The 24170-nt window shown below is 34.9% G+C and overlaps 2 protein-coding genes across 6 annotated transcripts in view; one reads left to right on the forward strand and one right to left on the reverse strand.

Moving 5' to 3' along the window:
• Positions 1–15406, forward strand: part of LOC112051807 (large proline-rich protein BAG6) — a 47316-nt gene extending 31910 nt beyond the window's left edge. For 3 of the 5 annotated variants that reach the window (XM_024090599.2, XM_052890750.1, XM_052890751.1), the window contains 9 exons: positions 341–717; positions 2156–2212; positions 3517–3624; positions 4291–4452; positions 4542–4691; positions 5020–5083; positions 6979–7168; positions 7750–7915; positions 8889–15406. In XM_024090599.2, coding sequence (XP_023946367.2) covers positions 341–717; positions 2156–2212; positions 3517–3624; positions 4291–4452; positions 4542–4691; positions 5020–5083; positions 6979–7168; positions 7750–7915; positions 8889–8928 — 1314 coding nt within the window. In that variant the 3' untranslated portion in view covers positions 8929–15406. The remainder of the gene's footprint in view (positions 1–340; positions 718–2155; positions 2213–3516; positions 3625–4290; positions 4453–4541; positions 4692–5019; positions 5084–6978; positions 7169–7749; positions 7916–8888) is intronic. The other 2 variants (XM_052890753.1, XM_052890754.1) reach the window with 2 other exon arrangements.
• A 1176-nt stretch (positions 15407–16582) lies between these two features.
• Positions 16583–24170, reverse strand: part of LOC112051812 (SCY1-like protein 2) — a gene marked incomplete in the record, with an annotated part of 207276 nt that continues 199688 nt past the window's right edge. Inside the window, 1 exon segment of the mRNA XM_052890763.1 lies at positions 16583–23839. Coding sequence (XP_052746723.1) covers positions 23813–23839 — 27 coding nt within the window.

A 24170-nucleotide genomic window follows, 5' to 3' on the forward strand; every position in this document is an offset into this window, starting at 1 on the left:
AGAAAGTCGTGTTAGTGTGTAACTAAACTGAAGAACGGCTGGACCGATTTGGCTGAGAATTGGTGGAGAGGTAGCTTAGAACCAGGAGTCGGATGTATAGTCAGGGATCCGTAGAACATTTTTTATAACTGGTTACTATTAAGTTAGTTTTTCAATGTGGTGACTTTTAGATTATGTTATATGTTTCGATGCCCCAGTTTTTAAATTATTTTGATTCTGTATACATATAACATAATTGGTGGTCCAAATAATAAAAAATAATAATAATAATAATAAGATAAGATAAGTACCATCTTTTGTTCCAATGACAATGTCCTAAATTTGAATTTTAAATTTTTAGCACACAGGTGATTCTAGAGGCTTCGGCCCGCAAAGTTTTTCGGATTCTGCAAATAGCGATGTGCCAAAGTCAGACAAATCGGACATCACTGACGACACAGACGACACAGACGACGCTGACGACGTCGACGTCGACGACGACGACAACACAGACTCTAAAGACTTTGAGCCAATCATTGATGTTGAAGAGACCAACGAGCCAGAGCACGTTCCGAAAACCCCAGAAATGCCGCCCCCTATGCAGACGATGGAGGTATCTCCAGGCGTGAATGTCGAGAAGCCAGCTGAGGTGAAGCCGACGCCCGAAGCAACGGCTGCTTGGCGCTCATCGGGCGCTATACGACGCGAAGCCATCATGCAACATCGTGCCAGAGTGCAGTGAGTATATATTTCTATATATTAGGGTTCATTTACACGAGCGGCAACTACCGCCGACCGCAGTCGACTGCAGTCGGCGGCAGCCAACGGCAATCGGCGACCGCCGTCGACCGCCGCCGAGAGTCGACTGCAGTCATGCCGATGAATAACGATGCTACAATTGTAAACAACTGTGGGCCCGTTAGATACCGTTGTTTGAAGGCTCTTCGAGCATATCGTGTTTGATATGGTAACCATTAAATCGATTCGATTACTGTGCAAAAAGGTATGTAACACAACGTGATTCGAAATGGCAGAGATATCTAAAGGTGAATGGTGTGCTGTACATATAGTAGATTCAATGCAGGATGGTGCAGGTGGATCTAGGATGGCAAAGTGCTGGCACGTGTCACTTTCACGTAAACTAGAGATTGTGAAAGCTTTAATCAATTAGTAAGTACTGATTAACGAGTCTTAAACCCTTGTGTTGGGTATCAAGGCGATGTAACGCGTTACGTTACGGAAAAGTTAAACTCACTTCAAAACGAAAATATAAACTAAATTAACATAGATAAGTAAATGTAATTTATAATATTTTCGATTTATTGTTTCAAAACGATTAATGAGTCTTATGATACATCACGTTTCTTCCTTAACTGGAAGTCATAATTGACTTTTTTATATATTGAAAAAGAAATATTATGTTTTATTGAGATATAAATACATAAAAATTTCATTTTTAAATATGTTCTTGACAATACAAGCCGTGACAAACGCTGTCGGCCGTGATGGTCTAAATTTTAACTGTTCCATGACGTCACGTAAACATGAAACCTTAACCAATTTGACATAATTATTACATAATAATTAGTTTGACGTTTATTCCTCTCGTGACATCAATTAACATCTTGACGTCACAAAATGAACAACCGCGTTTTTGACGTTTGTAAATATTGAATGCATAATTCATAAATAAAGTTTTATATGAACTTCTTAACTTGTATTAATTGATATCGATATATTTCAGACTTTTATTCCATACACTACATGAAATTAATATTGTTTGTATTAAATTTCTCTCGAGACTCGAGCTCAGCAGTGAATCGTATATGGGTTGATAACGACGTATTAAATTTAGTATGAGTCAATTAGGGGTATTATGCCATTAGGCTTACATTTGTTTGATAAATAAAATGAAACTTTATCTGTCACCCGCACACAGTGGCGTGCATAAGGCTGTCGATCAGGGTATGCACTAGTAAAAAAAATCAAGCAAACTGGAAAAATGTTCATTTAATAAGCATTAAGAAGACAATTAGGGTATGCAGTACTTTAATGCATGTATGAAGTGCACGCCACTGCCTGCACCATTCTACTTTGAACAAACATCCATATTACACATTAACAGTGCTTGTATGCTTTGCATTAATGCTATTTAATTAATTTCATGCATACGTAGAGAGGAACAAAGGGCTGCTAGGGCCAATGCTGCGGCGATTAGTCGCGACGCACACAGGTAATACGACTTATTGTATTGAGATCTCAAGACTACGTACTCGTATACAGTACTCGTAATAGGCTAGTTGACACTTTTTTTTTAAATGTTCTTAAATAGTTCTACTAGATATTACATGAAAAATTTTAGTTTTTAAATATGTTTTTGACAATACGACCCAAAACACCTGTCGGCCATGATGGTCGGTATTTAAACTGTTTCATGATGTCACTATAACTAATCCCTTTCAAACGAAGAGTTTGACAAAAATGTTAGTTAACAATTAGTTTGAAAATGGAGGACAGCGTTTTTGACGTTAGGAAAATGTGAAAAAATACGTGATATTTATATTAAGTTATTTATGAAATCCTTAACTTTTATTAATTGATATCGATATATTTCGTACCCTTATTCCATGTACTACACGAAATTAATATTGTTTATATTAAATTTGATATGAGTCAACCCTATTAGGAATTGTGGAATTATATCTCCCAAAGTAAGAGTATCGTTACTTTAGAAATCGATAGTTACGATTTTTTAGAAAGTACGTTTAAAGTTTGACAACTACTGGCGCAGTTAGTTCTAAGTAGTAGTAGATCTTTTGACAACCTCTGACTCAGTTGGTAGTGCTGAGGATCTCAACAAAGAGGTCCCGGGTTCGATTCCCAACTCGGGTCAGTTTAGGATTTATTTTCTAAATGTATGATGGTAGGCATCGGCCGTAGTTAGTTACCATCCTACCGGCAAAGACGCATCGCCAAGCGATTTAGCGTTCCGGTGCGATGTCGCGTAGAAACCGTCAGAGGTAGTGGTAGAATAAACTTGTACCTCTTCCATGTTAGCCCACTTTCATCTTATACTGCATTGTCAGTTACCATCAGGTGACATTGTAGTCAAGGGCTAACTTGTTATAGAATAAATAAATGTTGTAGTAATAACGATTCAGCGTTCCGGTACGACGTCGTGTAGAAAATGAAACGAATTGTGTAGATTTTCATCTACTTCTAACAAGTTAGCCAGCTTTCATCTTAGATTCCATCAGGTGATATTATAGTCAAGGGCTAACTTGTAAAGAAATAAAAAAAAAACAACTAGTTTGGCTAAATTTGAATGCTATAATGCAATTTTAATATTTAATTATTCGGATTCAAACACGCAAAATCTTTCAATATTGAAATATCCAAGTCAATAACGATCGAAACTGCCACATTAAAAGAAGTACACTTTTAAGCTATCCCATACATGAAGCATTAGATTGTCTCATTCCCATATTAGAGTTAGATTTACATTTACGGGTTGCCTAACATTTCATGGTACATTAGGATTGCACCACATTTCAACTCAGCTGGAGAGTGTAGTCAGGTACGGCGTGCACCAGATGATGACTTTGTGTGGGCAGGACCGTCGGGCCTTAACCAAAACATATTCAGGCAAGTAACTTTGTGTACATTCTCTCAAATTTCAATAACATCAGTATGTCGACGGCCGAAAGCGAAAGTGTAGTAATCCACAGACTATGCTATGAATTTTTTTTTTTATTGCGCTGTTCGAATCAGAAAAACAAAAAATGTTTCAAATGGTCTGGGTCACGTAACTCCTCGATGAATAGTTATAAAATTAACATTTAAAGAAAATAGGTTATAACTTAAATGCCGGCGTTCAAAAAGCCTGTAATGAAACGAGAGATAAATTTCATTAATTTACAACATTATGTTAGACAGTCCTAGTTCAAGTATTGCTGCTTACAACGTTTTTTGTTTTCCTTAAAAAAATGCCTTTGAACCAGCTCCATACAACTATAGTGCAATTACAGCGTTTTAACATTCAGTAAAAATAGTGCTAAATGTCGTAGTCAACAAAATTTTGGCAAATAATAGTTAGAATGAGATTTCGAGACTGATATTTAAAAAAAAATATCATGTCTAATATCCAAAAATCGTGAGTATAGTTTAACAAACATGCAAGTTATTTCTTTTTTTGTGGATGACTACAAATTTGCTTTCTGCCGTCGATATATTAATTTCTTTGAAATTTGTACTGTCACAAAAAAAATGCTCAAGAGAATGGTGCACCTTAACATTATATAATAACACTAGGACGGATACGTTCCTCTACACTGGCTCGATGCCAAGTACTGAGTCGAGCACGGAGAGTGATTATAGCTCCACACCCAGCCCTCCCCCCGCGCCGCCGTCTAACCTTGACAACCTGCCAGCCAGCCAGCCACCGCGCGACATCTCCTCATGTGGACCATCCAGGTAACAAGAGCTACGCAATTGCACGAGTTGTATGGAAAATCTACCAAAATGCTCGTGTCTAATTTTGGCCATTTTATACTAATCACTAGGCCAGAGATTCTACCTCCAGCCTTGCCCGATCCGAGGGTCGAGCCTTCGACGCCGCTTCCAGCGCCGCTCGGCCCCATCAATGGATTGGTTAGCAGCCGTCCAGAGATTAACGGAAGGGTTATAGCTACGCATAACCGTGGTCGGTTCAGGTGAGGTGCTAGGGCGAAAGTTGTACAATCTCAAGGGATTCTTGGGCGTGATGGCGGTGCTTTCCATTTTGCGTTTGTTTTTCCATCAAAGCAAACATCACAACAACTTATCATCAGCTCACTATCGAATATGAGTCTTTTCGCAAAATAAGAGTGTACAAAAGTGATAGTATTGTATGAATTGTTGGTACTTCCTGCTTTCCATAAAGAATGCTCCTATCACTTGTGAGATGATGACAGCTACAAGCAAAAACGTATAAATAAAGTCGTCATTTAGTCAGTCGATTAATTTAGTGATAATAATAATTATTTAATTTGTATTTTTCAGGCCCACCCGACCCAAATCCGGCTCTACGAACCCGCCGGAGTCATCCGATTCTGATGATATTTTCGTAAGTGTAATATAATATTACCTTTAATTCTTTTATGACTAACGTTTACCCCACAGCTGTGACATACATCAACTATGGGCCACTACTCGAAATGATTAGCATCTATCCTTTCCTGTCAAACAATCTACTTATTAAAAGAAATTGCGTTATTGATTTTTGGTCGGACTACTTACTAAAATTTTTGCTACAAAAAGGACACTAAAACATACTAAAATAAGTTACTATCAAGATATCACTCAATTATATATCCTTTTTACACGCTTTATAATAGCTTCACTTTTAACTATGTAGGAAAGACAAATCTTGAAATCATAATTTGACCCACTTCCTGGTCTTCGTGTTGGATGAAATTTTGCACACGCTCTGAGTTCTGATGATAATACATGACTAAGAAACGTCATTACAAATACAATATGGCGCCCTTCCCAAGATGGCGAACTGATGTTTGTACGGATGTTTGAAATCCACTCCCATGATATAAATATCAAATGAAAGGGTTTGCTGTCAGGAATACGAAAAAAAAAATAGTCACGTGACTTAAATAAAATATTTGTAAGTTTTAGTGCATACTAAAAACGTGTTCTTTATTTTTTTTAACTATTTAAAGTTATTATTTGGCAATTGTTCCTTTTTATACTACATAGCCAACTAACTAAATTTGTTGAATGGTGCACGTAATGTTATATCTGAGGGCATCAAATGGACCAAAAATCGTGTTAATTTTATGGGATGTTTAAATACGTTTATTAATCGATATTTGCTTTGAAGTATGTCTTAAATATTGCCATACGTCTCAGGAAGGAAGTAATTCTAGTAAGGTAAAAGTACAAAGTACAATTTCTGTGTTGTGTCGAGTCTGTCAATGTTTGTGTTTTATGTTGCCAGTAAGATGTGTAAGACTGTCTAAATGTGTTCGCTTGTTTTCAATGTCTTCTATTTCCGTTTACAACATTCGTTTGTCGTGCTTACTGAAAAAATATTTAAATAACAATTTTTTTATTTTTAAATATTTGCCTTACTTTTTAAATATGGCTAATATTCACATTCCCCTCCAGTTAGTCATTAAAGACTGTGTTAGGAGTGGGTATGATAATAGACCAACGGGGTGATGAGTCCGACCGCTCTTACCGTTAGCTATTGAGGCTATATTTTTCAAAATTGGTCTCGAATAAATTGTCGTCGGACTTCAGCAAATAAAGGCGAAACTATGAATTTGATTTTTTATACACATAATTAAAAACTTTAAGGTTATTTCCAAAAATGTTCAATAAATATTGAAATCAGTTTTGCTGCGTAGCATAACAAATAACTTATATTTATGTTTAAAAGTAAAGTTGAGATGGTAGCTATGTGTTGATGTTTTTGATTTAGGTGCTTACACTTGGTAGTTTATAGTAAAATTAAAATTATAGACACCAGTAATCGTTGATTTTTTCAAAATATAGGTAGATTAATATCATTAGAATATAGTCTACATTTCAACTGTCTCATGACGTCACTATAATAAATCCCATACAAATGGAGCGTTTGACAAAACTATTAGTTAACAATTAGTTTAGTACATCTAGTGTGTTAGTGACGTCACGGTTATTACGTTTAGAAAATTTGAAAAAATGCGTGATATTTATATTTTTATTTAGAAATCCTTAACTTTTATTAATTGATATCGGTATATTTCGTACCCTTATTCCATGTAGGTACTACATGAAATTAATATTGTTTATATTAAATGTAACACGAATCAACTACCCTATTGTTGGCAATTTTGCACACTAATAAAAAAAAGAAAACTGTAACAACGCTCAACACATAGCTACCACGTAACTGATTGCTGTTGTACCGTGTCTTATCTCCAAGCTATAGTTGGCTCGGGTTTTATTTTACAATTGTTGTAGGTGCCAAGTGCGCACATAGCGCAGCACTGGGGCGACGCGTGGCGCCCCGCGATCACACGCGACGTCCAGCGACAGAGGCCGGCGACCGACGACCCCTTCAGCGACGTGTACCTCACGGGCATGCCGCCAAAGAAGCGCCGCTGCCTGCGCCAGTCCCGACCGCCGACTACGTTGAACGCTTTCATCACTGGTGAGCCCACCTTACCTTCCAACCTTGGAATTCAGTTTTTCACAAATCCCGCGGGAGCCATGGATTTTCCGGGGATAAAAAGTAGCCTGTGTAAAATCTATTTTCATTACAAATTTCAGCCAAATCGCCGCATAATTGACAAAGTTTCATACAAACTTTCATCCCCTATTTTATCCCCTTGGGGGTAGAATATATCGTAATCCTTTCTTAGCGGATGCCTACGTCATATCATCTACCTGTATGCCACATTTCAGCCTACATTGCAGATTGGTAGAATAGGTATAGGTAGACCCGTTATGTCTTACAAAGACATATCTATCTATTCATGCCTACTTAACATGTAGGGGAGGTACCCTAATTTTTTTTTAAGATTCCATTTTACGCCTTTGTTCACATTTTCAATGTACATACTCATGCTAATTTGCAGCTTTCTAGTATTAATAGTCTCTGTGTTAAACCGCAGACGGACGGACGGATAGACAGACGGATATGGCGAAACTATAAGGGTTTCTTGTGGACTACGGAACCCTAAAAATGACTGAAGAGGTTATGCGTATGTATTCATTGCGTGTTTTATTCAGAGAGCGTGAACGCAGTGTCGGAGACTCGCGCCGCGGTGCAGGGCGAGGAGCTGCGCGCGTCGGTTCGCGAGCACGTGCGCTCGCTGTCGCAGACGCGCGCCGCCGCCTCGCCCGACTACGAGCCGCGCCGCTACGCGGGCACCGCGCGCTTCCTCAGCCAGCCCAGGTGACTTGCCTCGATCACTCTCAACTGAACGCCGTGTCGAAGTCGCGGACAGCAACGAAGAGTTCATACAAGCCGATTCCCACCGGGTTATCCTTAAAAATCCATGCAAATTCATTGTTATATTGTATCTAGATATATGAGAAACCGGAGTTTGTATCACACTATATATGAATTTCCATTTGTTTGGGACAGCTTACTTCACCTAATTTCCATCCTTTGCCAATGCGCGCCTCGAGCACACTATGTTGCCACAACCTTTCCTGACTATTTGGCCAAAACTGGAAAAAAAATTTGCAAGACATTAAGCAATAATAACACATACATTTCATCCGCACACATGCCCGAGATCTTGAGTGAAGTCGAGAAGTTCTACAGACTATACGCGTCTACCCAAAATCTGCTGTCAAATGGCCAAATGTCCTAGAGCCAAGTTGACCCGTCACTATACCGAAGATATCCCGGACGCCAGCCTATACGAGATTAGTATGGCTCTCAACCAACTAAAAAACAACAAAGCACCAGGCTACGGCGGAATCCAGCAGAACTTCTGAAAGCGGGTGGAAAACTGATACTTTCCTCCCTCAAGCGAATGTTCATTCCGTCATTCACGAGGGCATAACACCTGGGACGTGGCACAGGAGCGTGGTGGCCTTATTCTTCAAAAGAGATGATAATATATTTTCATCTCTCAGATCTCTTAGATCATTATCATCTCTTAGAATTAAAAAAAAACCGCGGCATTGGAAGATGTCTTTAAGCTTCTGGACTGGGACGGACTTGGCATCAATAAAATGGCGAGTACATCACTCTACTGCGATTTGCCGACGATGTGGTTGTCATAGCAGAGACTCTGGATGATCTTAGTACTATGCTCAATGACCTCAGCGGAGTGTCTCAACATATAATAATTACCTGCTTACTATAAAAATCAATATGAATATCTAAAATTTGAATTTTCATTTTCTTTTTTCAGAAAAATCCCGCGGAGGTCGCCGGAAAAAAGTCATGATTAAGGGGACGTCCTTTTAACGGGCTAAAGTTAAAAAGTTAATTGTGTTGCATTTTTGTGTAAAAAAAACTTAAAATGAACTATATAATATTTTTCAATTAATGTTGACGCCATGCGGTTTCACCCGCTTGGTTTTTGTTCCCGCAGGAATACGGGGATAATATATAGCCAATAGCCTTCCTCGATAAATGGGCTATCTAACACTGAAAGAATTTTAAAATCGGACCAGTAGTTCAATCAATAAAACAAACAAACTCTTCAGCTTTATTAACCGACTTCCAAAAAGGAGGAGGTTCTACGTTCGGCTGTATGTATGTTTTTTTTTTAATAATAGTATAGATGATTGTAGGGTGAAAAATATGGCTTTGTATACATAACATTTTTCAAAGTGATTAACATGAAACGTTTGTTTCTAGTAACACTGGAACCGCCAATTTTGTTGTTTGTATTGTTGGTGGATTGGACCAAAATAAATTAAAAATACTCCCGAGCACCCTGTAAACAAATAAATCAATATAGAAATAGAAATTTGTAAATATAAACATCTTCTCTATTTTGGATGATATTATCACGAAATGCTATTAACTTTTTAACTTGGCAAGGGTATGAAAATAAGGAAAGTGTTGTGCAATTGCGCGAACATTTATATTACTGTGACTAAAGATAATATTATATTAGATGAACTACCTTATTATGTAAGTTTGTATCAATTTTCAAAAAAAAAAAAGAAAATCATAATTTTGATATTGTATACTGTCATCACTGTATGTACATGCGACTGAAACAAAATCATTATAACAGTAAAATATTTTTGTATTGTGTTTATAATCTGAAAGTTATTTTTAACAGTATTATAGATTTAATTTTCCAAAAAATAATTTATTTCATATTACAAGAAAGCAAATATGTCTGGTTATAACGTTAAACCGATTTTGATAATTAATATTTCTTATACACGGGATATAGATATGTATACCTTTTACCTTTGTCACCAAAGTAAAACTTCAGGGATTCATTGTGAATGACATGAGTATTTATAATTAAAATAATGTATGCGAAATTATTAACACAGAACTCTACATGGAATTATGCCAACTAAAGTAATTCAATTGGCAATTCCCACACCTACTAATTTTGTGTTTTTTGTTAGGGTGTTACTTTGAATTTCTCTATTAAACCACTTCTATAATATCATTTAAAGAAGATAACGCTAACCAATGACCTCATATAATAAAAGGACGCACAATCATGCTTTGACAGTTATTGGTAAAGAAAATTATACATGAAGACCCTTAGATCCAATATTCAATAAAATCCCAAATTCGAAGCAAATTTAACCTTAAGGATTGAGTTTAAGGTTGAATTTGCAAATGCGACTACTTGAATTGAGTGCCTAGAAGTTATGTTTGGCACTCATTGAGTGGTAACGTTTTTTGGTCGCTGATTGTGCATCCACTTTTTAATAGGAGATCGATGACGTCAACTCAATAGTAGCATATATTTTAGGTAATAGATTGAAATTTTTATCTTATTTGAACTTACATAATATGGTTGTGTTTATTAGGATAAATTTAATGAATTAATTTCGTCATCGTTTCGTCAATAGAACGACAGCGATATTGTAGTAAAATAAGATGTTTAAAAAAATAGATGTTAGAATTGTCAGACCTTATGTCAATGTATGTAACTCGCGTAAAAAGAGCTGACACGCATGAATTTAAAAATTAGTCTTTGTTATTTAATAATAATTAAATTTACATGTACATAAATACGACTTTATTTATATATTTTTTAATTTTATTTTAATGAGTTAGTTTTTTCTCACAAAACTTCAGAATTTATGCAATAACCACTATATTCAAAGTAATGAAAATTATCTTGAAGTTTTTTTTTTAAATATAATACAGTGAATAAAAGTAACTAAGTCTAAAAATCAGATTTTTCGTACTTCAATGTTATGACGTGTCTGTAATCTAATAAAATTTATTTATATTTTGATTACCTATATATAAAAACTATTATTTTTAGGCTTGTTTAACAGAAATGAACAGTAACCTTGAACTGAAATGAATTTAAATGAATGGACTAAAATGGTCTTAAGAACCAAAAGAACCTTATTTTATTATTTATATGTATACTTAATGTACTCAAAGGCACGATTATCAGCCCAATTTAATATGACGCGAGTATATTAAAGTGTTACTATACTAAAACTGTTATTTAACTTAATGTACATATAGTGATATCAAACTTTTACACTAACTTACACTGTAGTGCGTGCCAGTTCTTGACGTGCAGTTTTATTAAACCACTGCATCGCATAAAATATTCACAAACAGTACTTATTTAAATGTATTTTGATGTTATTTGGTGTTTGTAGATATCCGTTGTTTGGCATTCAAAACTGTGAGTTACTGTTTACTTACGGTCGTTTTCAATAACCTACCCAAGATTACGGATAGATAGCTATCCTCGATTATCAGTAACAATCAAATTATCTTTACATAGTCAAATTATCTGTCAGTAAGTTATTGATAAGCAGATAAGAACAGAAAGATAGATTTTCTTAACTTTAGTAAGCGAATTGGTTTTTGAAAACGGCCTTAAAAGATAATCATGTTGTAAAATATCGAATGATATAAAAAAATATATCCTAATTACTTTCATTCAATAGGGGATAATAATGTTATACAAATTAAGGCCAGATATTTTTATTTTTGTATTCCTTATTGGTATGTATTAATACTTACAATAATATATATTTTTTTTATTTACTCAGTTTATGTTATGTTTTCTTAGTTATTAAAAACTGTTAAGTCCCGGGAAAATTTTTCTCTGCAAATAGTAAATGGACTTTAGTTTCGTATTTATCATTACAGAGCCAAACCCGTTAAACGTGCGCTAAAAAAGTTCGCTATTGGCCCGTTCGTAAAGTGAAGTACTTTTCCACGTTAACAAATTCAGACAACCTATATAAAGTGTCTTGACATTTGTGAAACAATCTAAGAGTTTAATTTGCAGAAAATAATAATGTTTTGTCTCGGGACCTTTATCATAATTTTGTTACGCCAGAAAATAAAAAAAAAATATAAAAAAAAACCTACCTGCATATTTCCTACTAGGATTTTTTTATTATTATCTAATATAATATATCTTATAATACTCAAATAGAAAGCTGTACCGTTAACAAAATGTAGTTAATTCATCAAATCCTGTTTACAGTTTTGAATGGAGAACAGCAATATGTGTTTACATATATTATAATGAACTCTTTTGGTCGATATATTCTGAATGTTAGATTAATTTTTTGAAATATTACTAATATGTGAATTCTACACTTTATTCTATGTGTTATTATAATGCATGTATTCGTTAGTAGGAGGCTTGAAATGCAAATCTTCTGTAACTCGTTCTTTATTATTGAGATGTGGATGGATTGGACAAATGGATTTTGTGGAGAGGCATAATTGTCAGACAGAAATGGGTTCAAATCCCGTCAGTTCTGAAATTTTTGTGAAGCGGTAAAATTGTCAGACAGAAATGGGTTCAAATCCCGTCAGTTCTGAAAGTTTTGTGGAGAGGCATAATTATCAGACAGAAATGGGTTCAAATCCCGTCAGTTCTGAAAATTTTGTGGAGAGGCATAATTGTCAGACAGAAATGGGTTCAAATCCCGTCAGTTCTGAAATTTTTGTGAAGCGGTAAAATTGTCAGACAGAAATGGGTTCAAATCCCGTCAGTTCTGAAAGTTTTGTGGAGAGGCATAATTGTCACACAGAAATGGGTTCAAATCCCGTCAGTTCTGAAATTTTTGCGGAGAGGCATAATTGTCAGACAGAAATGGGTTCAAATCCCGTCAGTTCTGAAATTTTTGTGAAGCGGTAAAATTGTCAGACAGAAATGGGTTCAAATCCCGTCAGTTCTGTAGTTTTTGTGATGTGATTTCTACAAAAATTTCTTTCTGTCCTCTGAATCTTTATACATTAATTTTTAAAAATATCTTACTTGGGTTTAACCCTAAGTGTAAAAACTATATAAACATAAAATATATCCCGTCAGTTCTGAAATTTTTGTGAAGTGGCATAATTGTCAGACAGAAATGGGTTCAAATCTCGTCAGTTCTGAAATTTTTGTGAAGTGTCATAATTGTCAGACAGAAATGGGTTCAAATCCCGTCAGTTCTGAAATTTTTGTTAAGTGTCATAATTGTCAGACAGAAATGGGTTCAAATCCCGTCAGTTCTGAAAATTTTGTTAAGTGTCATAATTGTCAGACAGAAATGGGTTCAAATCCCGTCAGTTCTGAAAAATTTGTGGAGAGGCATAATTGTCAGACAGAAATGGGTTCAAATCCCGTCAGTTCTGAAATTTTTGTGAAGCGGTAAAATTGTCAGACAGAAATGGGTTCAAATCCCGTCAGTTCTGAAAGTTTTGTGGAGAAGCATAATTGTCAGACAGAAATGGGTTCAAATCCCGTCAGTTCTGAAATTTTTGTTAAGTGTCATAATTATCAGACAGAAATGGTTCAAATCCCGTCAGTTCTGAAATTTTTGTGATGTGATTTCTACAAAATTTCTTTCTGTCCTCTGAATCTTTATACATTAACTTTTAAAAATATCTTACTTGGGTTCAACCCTAAGTGTAAAAACTATATAAACATAAAATATATCCCGTCAGTTCTGAAATTTTTGTGAAGTGGCATAATTGTCAGACAGAAATGGGTTCAAATACCGTCAGTTCTGAAATTTTTGTTAAGTGTCATAATTGTCAGACAGAAATGGGTTCAAATCCCGTCAGTTCTGAAATTTTTGTTAAGTGTCATAATAGTCAGACAGAAATGGGTTCAAATCCCGTCAGTTCTGAAAATTTTGTTAAGTGTCATAATTGTCAGACAGAAATGGGTTCAAATCCCGTCAGTTCTGAAAATTTTGTGGAGAGGCATAATTGTCAGACAGAAATGGGTTCAAATCCCGTCAGTTCTGAAATTTTTGTGAAGCGGTAAAATTGTCAGACAGAAATGGGTTCAAATCCCGTCAGTTCTGAAAGTTTTGTGGAGAGGCATAATTGTCAGACAGAAATGGATTCAAATCCCGTCAGTTCTGAAATTTTTATTAAGTGTCATAATTATCAGACAGAAATGGTTCAAATCCCGTCAGTTTTGAAATTTTTGTGGAGAGGCTTAATTGTCAGACATAAATGGGTTCAAATTCCGTCAGTTCTGAAGTTTTTGTGATGTGATTTCTACAAAATTTCTTTCTGTCCTCTGAATCTTTATACATTAGTAGTAGTATACCGTCAGTTCTGAAATTTTTGTTAAGTGTCATAATTGTCAGACAGAAATGGGTTCAAATCCCGTCAGTTCTGAAAATTTTGTTAAGTGTCATAATTGTCAGACAGAAATGGGTTGAAAAAATTTTTCTGAGGTGGCTTATTTGTTTTTACAATTTTGTGTTTACTTACATTATAAATTTATGTTTATATAGTTTTATACACTTCCTGAACAAACAACCCGACATTATAGACGATATATTATATGTATTAATTGTTGAAATAACTGTTGTTGTACCATGCGAGTAAATGAAATCAACGAGCTACTGACATATCTAATAGTATAAAATCTTCGTTTCTATGTAAATAAAACATTTCCCTTCGTTACTCCGAAAATTTGCATTTCATGTTTCACATGTTTAAATAGCTGTTTAAAGATAATTACTTACGATACAGGATAGTCGGTGTATTGTTTAGTATTAGGATCGATGTCGTATTTACGAGCTCAACGCGTTATTTCATGTTAGCGAAAATTTAAAAAATACAATACATATATGTGGCATTAGAAATATACAACGGTGTTTAATTTTAAATAACGTTGTCTAATTTTTAATAACGCATAATATTGAAATATTGTAGGTACACATTTAAACTTCATAGAATTGGAACTTAACAAAATGTTATCAGATTTTTGTTTGATAAAAATAGTAATATATGTATGTACACTACTTTTTACTTCGTGTATATTGGTTGGTATACATGTTATGGTCTAAGGGCCTGAGGTGACCAGAGCATCGTAATTTCATAAATTTTGAAAGTTTCTCAGCGCCCATGTACGGTAAGCAGACTATGAAGTTAATCGTGGCTTTAGGAGATAGCATGTATCGAAGGTTCAATCGTTCTAGTGTACCTAATAACTAAATATTTTAAATCCAGCCAAGTGTTGCACTGACCTTAGAAATCTGCAAGTATGCTATCACCAAAAGCCATCAGGTTAAACCTGCAATTACTCGTACCTATGGGCATGGGCTGACAAACATACAGTTTACTATATGTTGAGAGTTTATATATAAAATATAATATAATCACTCTTTAAAATGTTTTATTACTTATTACTGGTTGACTCATAAAGTATTGCCAGATCCAATTCTGTTCCATTTGTTTCTACTTATGTTAATTCGCAGGACATAAATGTATTAAACATGTACCTATGTAGCATTTGTCTTTTTATTTAAATATACCTCTATACCTACTCTATCTACCTACTACTAATAAAGAAATTTAGTAATGTAACACAATTAATGTATGAAATCTTTTAAAATTGTACTTTCACAATTAAGTTGGAAGTAACCTAAAGTTAACTAACTGGAAGTTAAGTTAAAGTTAATTAACAGAAGGTTTTGAACAACAGCAATGTTTTACAGTGATTGTTAGGAAAAAAAAAATATTCATTGCAACACAGTTTATAGAAAACCTGAGTAAAAATTTAAGATTCATATGAGCTCGAACCGACTATTTTATTTCTATCTTAGAGATATATAAAAGAATAGATAGGTAGTGTAAAATTCAAATTCACATTTATTTAAATTATTTCAGTTAGGCTTAGTTTTGTACGATTAGAAGACAAATAGAGGCAGCACCAAGTAACTAGTTTTCGGCTTGAACTGTTACAGCTTGCACACTGGATTCACAAGCAAGATTTTTTTTCATCTGATTGTGTAGGTGCCTGTAGACTCCCTATTGGGACTTCAGCGGCGTCGCCGGGTGTTTAGGGCGCCGGCAGAAGTATCGCCTGAAGGCAGAAGCATAGTAGATGGGCGGAGCCACTTTGTAAGGTCTCTCTGAGACTCGGACCTCGGTTTACCACCACTTATCACCGCTGGGAACACGCACTGTTCGAAGAATTTTGGACCCAAAGATCTTACGGAGTTTCTTAAACGCTGCCCAGCCGAGCTGGAGTCGGTGGTGCACCTCTTTCTCGAAATTCATCATCATCATCATCATCATTATTAACCCATATTCGGCTCACTGCTGAGCTCGAGTGAGTCTCCTCTCAGAATGAGAGCGGTTAGTCCACCACGCTGGGAATTCAGGAACCCATTTCAATGAGGATTGGCGGACTTCACACACGCAGAGAGTTAAGAAAATTCTCTGGTATGCGGGTTTCATCACGATGTTTTTCCATTATGGTTTTAGACACGTGATACCTATTTAATTTCTTAAAATGCACACAACTGAGAAGTGTAGAACCACCACGCTAGCCCAATGCGGATTGGCAGACTACACATACAAAAAGTATTAAAAAAGATGTCAGGTATGCAGCATTCCTTATGATGTTCTTCCTTCAAGGTTTGAAGCACGCGATATTTAAAATAAAATAAAACTACAAAATTCTTTATTTATTTATTTATTTGTTCTCTACTTCCACGTATACATAAATTTAACGGCGAGCGACAACAAAATATATCAATACAGGAAGATTTTTTTAGCTATGTAAGCGAATTTTTGTATATTGTATTTGTTAAGTTATCAAAATTGTATTTTAAATTGTTTTCATTTGCTCAAAAATATCAAAGTTATAGTGTCCTCCTGCCTACCAGAAATATTTTTTGTTTAGTATGTTCTTTTGTTTTACGTACTATGAGTAGTACAGGTGTAGGTAGGAGGGTATACCAAATATATTTATTTTTAAATAGAATTTAACTTACAGTACCACGCGACATGTCGCAGAGGTCACCCGCCATTCATTTAGCGCGCGGCTTGTCGAAAATAATGTGTATATTATTTTGATATTTTTGGAGTCAGAAATTGATAAAATATGTTTCATATCAAAGAGTACTGTTAAAGGTAAAATGGACGACAATTTCGCAAAACAAAAAAGATCTCCCTGTATTATTCTAGTTTAAAACATTCAATATAATATTTCGATTAATATCAATGTTATTTTATAATCTTTATCTCTCTATATAATAACATAATCTGGTCTTTGACCGACATACAACTACTTGATTAAACATAAAATCTACTAAAGGATAACAATTGTTAATAATAGATAGGTACTTAGATTCTTCAGTGTTAATTATATGCATGACATATAGTAAATATTGGCAACACAGATAGAACTACCTTAAATATAATATGTAGATATATTTAACATTGTGTATTAAGAAAGTGTAAGGATATTCGTGTTGTCATATCTACAAGTACTTATATAGGTACTACATATAAGTACATATTATGTAGGTATAGCAAGAAATAACACACATTATCTTGAAGACTTGCAAATAATTCCCACGAACATCAAGCATTTTTATTTAAACGGCAACATGGTATAAATAAGACTAGTAGGTGTTTTGGGAACTGTGGTTGTTGTACATCAATTAATTTATCTAATTGGTAAAGCATCGTTACCGGTATCTACGGATAAATTGTGATGCTAAAGTGATTTCTATTATACCAATGGTTAAGATATAGCTTATTATAACATCGAAATGTTGATTAAAATTTATATATGACATATTACGTATGGACTCACGTCCTATGGACCAATTACACCACTAGCCAGACTACCACCATCTGTCCATCACCACCGCCATCTAGTTACGCTGTCGCCACCAGTGAAAAACAGCCAAAAGGAAATCAACTGCAATGCATACTGCAGTGGATATAAAATCTTCTTAATAATGGTGTAATAGGTCCCGATTAGAGCCCCTACATACTAGCGTTTCTCCAGCGAATGCGTTCGTCGCACGTACGCGGAATTGTGAGATACAATACAATGCTTCGCCTATGACTTCTCATAACTTTGACGATCGCTTGTGTAGGAAAAACGTTAATACAAAGGTGACTTTAACTTAAACATTAAGTACATCAATTACAGTAATGACGAAAGTGAATCGTCGTTTTTATCAGAGAAGATAAGACAATAGCGTATAGACGTTCATTTTATAATGATTCAAGGAAAAGGACAGATTAAAGCTTTGGGTACAATATCAGTCAGTAGGTACAAATAGGTACGTGAAATTTAAAGGTGATAACAAAAAATAAATGTATATACTGAAAGTTTTAATAATATATTTTATAAATATTTAGTATAAGCTCAAACTTGATTTTCTCTACTTTTAAGTAAGACTTAACAACACCCCTTTGTCGCAATCTGCGAATAGGCGTTAAGCCTTATGCATATTGACGCGGTGCTCTCCTGCGTTCTATAGATTACAGGGACGCACTCGAAGGTGCATACGCATTCGCATAGGAGCGCCAACATCTCCTGCGCGAGGCTTTAGTTACAATAGTATTGTCGCATTCATCTCGCCTTACACAGAGCAGTCAAGAATACAAGTTATAGAAAGATCACAAGGTACTTAGCACAAATTTATTAAAGGTTAGTATCAATTTGTTAAAAGATAATATCAATTTAAAATGGTAAACGGACAGTGACTATTTATTATTTACAACTAACACTGAGCAAACACCACAACCCTCAGAAGACTTTAAAAGCGACATAAACTTTAAAAGAAATTGCCATAATGTTTTAAACCCTAGGGTATGTTGCTCCCCTCCCTTCAATATAATACTTTCAATACCAATAAAATGTAGGCACGCATAGTCCAAGACATTTCTAACTACCTATTCAGGTAATTTACAGTAGATCGATAAATATTGTGAGCTTAATTTTTAAAGATTTACATATATTGGGACATAGTTCACCGGAACGCAGTGCACGGCATTAATCCTTTAAATATATTTTCAAAATGATTAAAAATATTTTGGGAGAAAAGAAAAACATTAATTATACCACTACAATAAAATAATACTATGTGTGATGATGAGCTGTGATAGCCCAGTGGATATGACCTCTGCCTCCGATTCCGGAGGGTGTGGGTTCGAATCCGGTCCGGGGCATGCACCTCCAACTTTTCAGTTGTGTGCATTTTAAGAAATTAAATATCACGTGTCTCAATCGGTGAAGGAAAACATCGTGAGGAAACCTGCATACCAGAGAATTATCTTAATTCTCTGCGTGTGTGAAGTCTGCTAATCCGCATTGGGCCAGCGTGGTGGACTATTGGCCTAACCCCTCTCATTCTGAGAGGAGACTCGAGCTCAGCAGTGAGCCGAATATGGGTTGATGACGATGTGTGATGATGACGATAGTACTAGTTATCATCATCATCATATAAGCCGATGGTATTTCACTGCAGCACATATTTTAGGGACTTCTAAAAACTACAGTCTTGACTCTTGATTCCGGGCCTGCCTAACGCAGTTCCCTGCTCCTATGGTATGGTGAGATGAGATGTCGGGCTATCGCAGCCTCTCATTTTTCAACCGAGTTAAAAAAAGGAGGAGGTTCTTAATTCATCAGAAATTCCTCTCGTTCTGAGAGGAGACTTCAGCTCAGCAGTGAGCCGAATAGCGGTTGAAAATAATGATGATTAAAGATGACATAGAAGGATTAATACTGTGCAAAAAGTTTCGGGGCGACCCATATGAAACAGTTCAATTTAAACTTTTAATAAATCCTATATATCTTTCCCATATATTAATATATTATTAGTATAATTTACTTCATATAATAGATATATTTATAATTTAAATAGAATTTTTTATATATATTTTATAAAAGGTTAGTAACGATGAAGGCAAGTGTTCGAAAGATTTACAAATCATTATTGTATTATTTTTTTTTTATAAGATTTTAAGATAAGTATAATAATTTGATAGTCTTATATCAAACTTTGTATATATTTACCTATTTCTCACTTTCTGGACATTCTTACTTATTACAGTGAGATGTTATTACGTCGTGGACTCAATTTTATGTAAATCGGCTCACAATAAACCCGTAAAATTATTTTTGAAACCTTTGTATGTCGAAAAAATTGACCTTTTCATTCAAATAATATATGTTTTACTTATAATTTTATGTGACAAAATATATTTTATTCACGACTCTTGTTCATAATTATTCTGACCTATACAAGGTTGGCGCTCATAGGCCGTAAACGGAAATTGAATTGGCCATATGGAGACAAATATTTGTTCGATACAAGACAGTGAGCTCAAGATATAATAATATCTCACACATTTTTATTAATATCTATAACGGTGAGTCCATTCTGAAACATATTGACACTATTACGTTCGAGGGATTTGTTACATCTTGTAATGATATAGCAATTTTAAGTTTTTTGAAGGTGTTGTATACCGTAGAAGTTTCATACGTAATGTGGACTCACCCTAATACTACTTATACCATCAACATACATTTAAATCCTCCATCAATCGTATTTTATGTGTACATAATTTTAATATAATGTAAATTTAATGCAGTTAATGAAAGTTATAAAATTGGAATCCATTAAGCTCAAATTGATGCATTTTCAATTTGAGCTTAATTTTACTTAATCAGTTGATTTGAAGTAATATAACAGTATCTTAAAATAATATTGGTTTAATATTATACATATATACCCTAATTTTTTGTTGTTGTTGTGTGAAACCAGGCATTCTTTACGTTTTCAATTCTGTTGGACATTCTTTTATCTAGTGTACGATTTTTTTTAATTAACCACTGAGGGAAGTAGATTAAATAAATTTAATAAAATAAATTAATTATTTATATAATCCGACCGCAATTTAACTAGGCATCCTCTTCACAAAGTGAATATTTTTTAGCATATATTTCTTTCTCCAAAAAATAAAAGATGAGGGTATATATTTTTTATGGCGGATCTCGTACTTTAAGCAAGGTAATATAAGTGATAGAAAAGATGTATTCATAAGATAGCGCTGTCATCTTTCTCTAACGAATAGGTAATTCGTATTAAGCGAATAATAGTATTAAGATGATGGATTTTCGATGTTTAGCAGTTAGCATGACAGCGCTCTATATGACAACAACTCGGAGGAACATTCAAAGGAAAAGAACCACTATTGGGCTTAAATCACATATATCAATGGAAGGTTCCATTATCTAAATGAAATAGCTATTTGTTCAGTTTTTCATCACTGTAATTTCGCATTTTTGTGCGTGAAATAAAGTAACCTTCAACATTTTTAATCTCAAATAATAATTAAGATTAGACATGGTAAACGTAAACAGGTATATGTATAAACATACCTTCAACATTTCTAATCCAATAAATATGAAGTCAGTAGATTTTATTTTATACAATGACAAGTTACTACAGTTACCCTTTACTGCGATCACACCTGGCCTACTATTCTGTAACGATATTTTTATAACTCGCAAGTGCGAGTTTCGAATCCATCCCTATCTCTCTCTCTCTGTTTAACACGATACTATAGAATGAGAAGGATTATGATGCTACCACTAGACCAAAATGCTCTTGCTCATTCATGCTAATTCAGCAAGAATGTGTTAAAAGGTATTCATCATCATCATCATCATATCAGCCGATGGACGTCCACTGCAGGACATAGGCCTTTTGTAGGGACTTCCAAACATCACGATACTGAACCATCTGCATCCAGCGAATCCCTGCGACTCGCTTGATGTCGTCAGTCCACCTGGTGGGGGGTCGGCCAACATTGCGCTTACTAGTGCGGGGTCGCCATTCCAGCACTTTGGGAAAAAGGTAAAAGGTATTGCAATAAATTAACTACAAATGTAAATTAAATAAATCGATATTAATTAATTGGTTGGTTGTAGGAGGTAGTCGTCCTACAGCAAAAAAAAAAACATGCGTTATGCTACCACCTATAGCTGCTCCACTTGTACTTATAAATGCGACAATATAACACGAGATAAATGCGAAATCTCAAAGATAAATGTGATCTAGCCCTTATTCTTTCATTATTTTCATCGAGATAAAATAGAACGATCATCTTTTCTGTCAACTGTGTGTGTATTTGTAACTGTGTTACGTTATTTGACTGACTCAAGAAGGTAATGAAAGCGTATCTATACATTATGTGGTTCTATAATTGCAATGATAAATTATTGATATAATAAAAAAATAATGAAGTTATACCGTAAATAATTTCACTGTATGAAAAATCTTCGAATACTTTATTATTAAATACTTTAATTTTTTCTTACAGTGAAATTAATGGAGTGGGTAACAACACTATTTTTTAATACAGTGGCATGATACTCGTACCTCACCACCTCACCACAGACGCGTTTATATTAGTTTATCAGTAAGTACTCAAAATATAATCAAATCATTTCCATCAAAACCAGTAGTGAAAATACTTAATCGGGCATTTACAGGTTGTCTTTTTTCCAGGGTAATACATCTAGTTTATAAAATTGGATTATTGAAACCAAATACCTAGGTAGGTAACTGTTTAGTATTTATATGAATATCCACTTGACTCCTAAATGGACGACCAGTCGCCCATCGTATCCGTTACGTGAAATGTAAAAAAATATAAAGTAAACTAAGGGCAATAGGCGAGCACAGTATCACGCTCCGCGCAATAGAGGAATATAAAGATTTTTTAAATGACTCACAACGGTAGATTAAAAACGCATTCCCTGACTGTCGGCTTCTTCAACGCAGACAGGCTTTTCGATAAAATACTCGGACTTCGGATAAATTACGGGCAGCGAATGTATATACAAGATAGTGATTTAAAGTTAAGTGAAACTCGATGAAGGTGTTTTATTGAAATAATTGAGCACGTCATTAAAAATATAAAAACAAACTTACTGATAAACATTTCCATCATCATTATGGCATTAAACAATACCTACTACATTGTTCGGTACTTATCTGAATACCTATTAGATTCGCTACGGACCTAAGCGCACATTCTGCGAAAACGATCACCGATTGCACCAGCGTTGATGCACCATCGTTTGATATAGGCTTACTGCGTTCGATAACTGTATTGAAACGGTTGAAGCAATTGTATCGGATGTTGTGCGGATTGCTTTGTTTAGTAACTACTATTAAATACTGAGACATTTCGCTATCACAATAGCCTAACCAAATCTCTGCAACTGACAGTCGCAACAGGCGGACAATGAGCGAAGCATTTATACATAGAGCGTTCATCGCATTGCGAATAGGTAGGTAGGTACGAGTAGGTATTATGTGCTGTAGCTGAATTTTCATCTTTCGAGCGTTACAGTTGAATTAACCTATTATGTATCTAATAATATACTTAAAATTAAATATAATATTTCTTGGTAACATGACTAAGTGTGTATCCAAGTCATCGTCTATTCGTTTGTGTACGTTACCTAGCATTCGTAATTCATTAAAAAACGAAATCCATCAGTTCGACAACGATTCCCTCAAGATTTGTAAGAAACATTTAAAGTCGAGTTAACTATATATATAAAGATAATTGTAAATATTGTAGGTACGTGAACATGATGTGAAATTGTGCAAAGCGACACCGTCCGTTGGGAGATGCGAGTGTGCGAATAAATAAATACTATATAGGTATTGGTTACATATCATTGAGGATTAGTTTGAATTTTAGCATGCATCTGGTACAATACTCCGAGTCTTCTGAAGAATATAAAATGATTGGGCGAATGTTGGCAAGAGCTGGAGAATGGGGCAGGGCGCGATGCGGTGGTGAAAAGAGCCGCACGCGCCGCAGGCCGCCTCAGTATTATAAACAATCAAAGGCGCTTTATGTACGCCCGGAAAGCAGCTGGTGCTGGAAGCAACCACAATAAAGACTGGTTAAAATCTGACCTAATGTTCATAGCCAAGGGTTCACCAGGGCCACTTGCATTACCTATGTGAATTGAATGTGGCTACAGAGTCTTCGCAACAATCACTGTTTTTTAGGCTTCGTCTCCGGTAGCAATATTTAAAAAAATACCTAATGATTTGACACTCGTAAACAAATAGTAATAAAGAAATAATTTTTTCTAAATTCTACGTTCTGCGTTCTTAAGAACGTTTGTCTCTTTAGAACACAGTAGGCAGCGCAGTAGACCTATTCTGTAACAATGTTTTAACTCGACAGTGTGAGTTTCGAACTC

The sequence above is a fragment of the Bicyclus anynana genome, chromosome Z (genome assembly GCF_947172395.1).
Source record: "Bicyclus anynana chromosome Z, ilBicAnyn1.1, whole genome shotgun sequence".
Taxonomy (NCBI): Eukaryota; Metazoa; Arthropoda; class Insecta; order Lepidoptera; family Nymphalidae; genus Bicyclus; species Bicyclus anynana.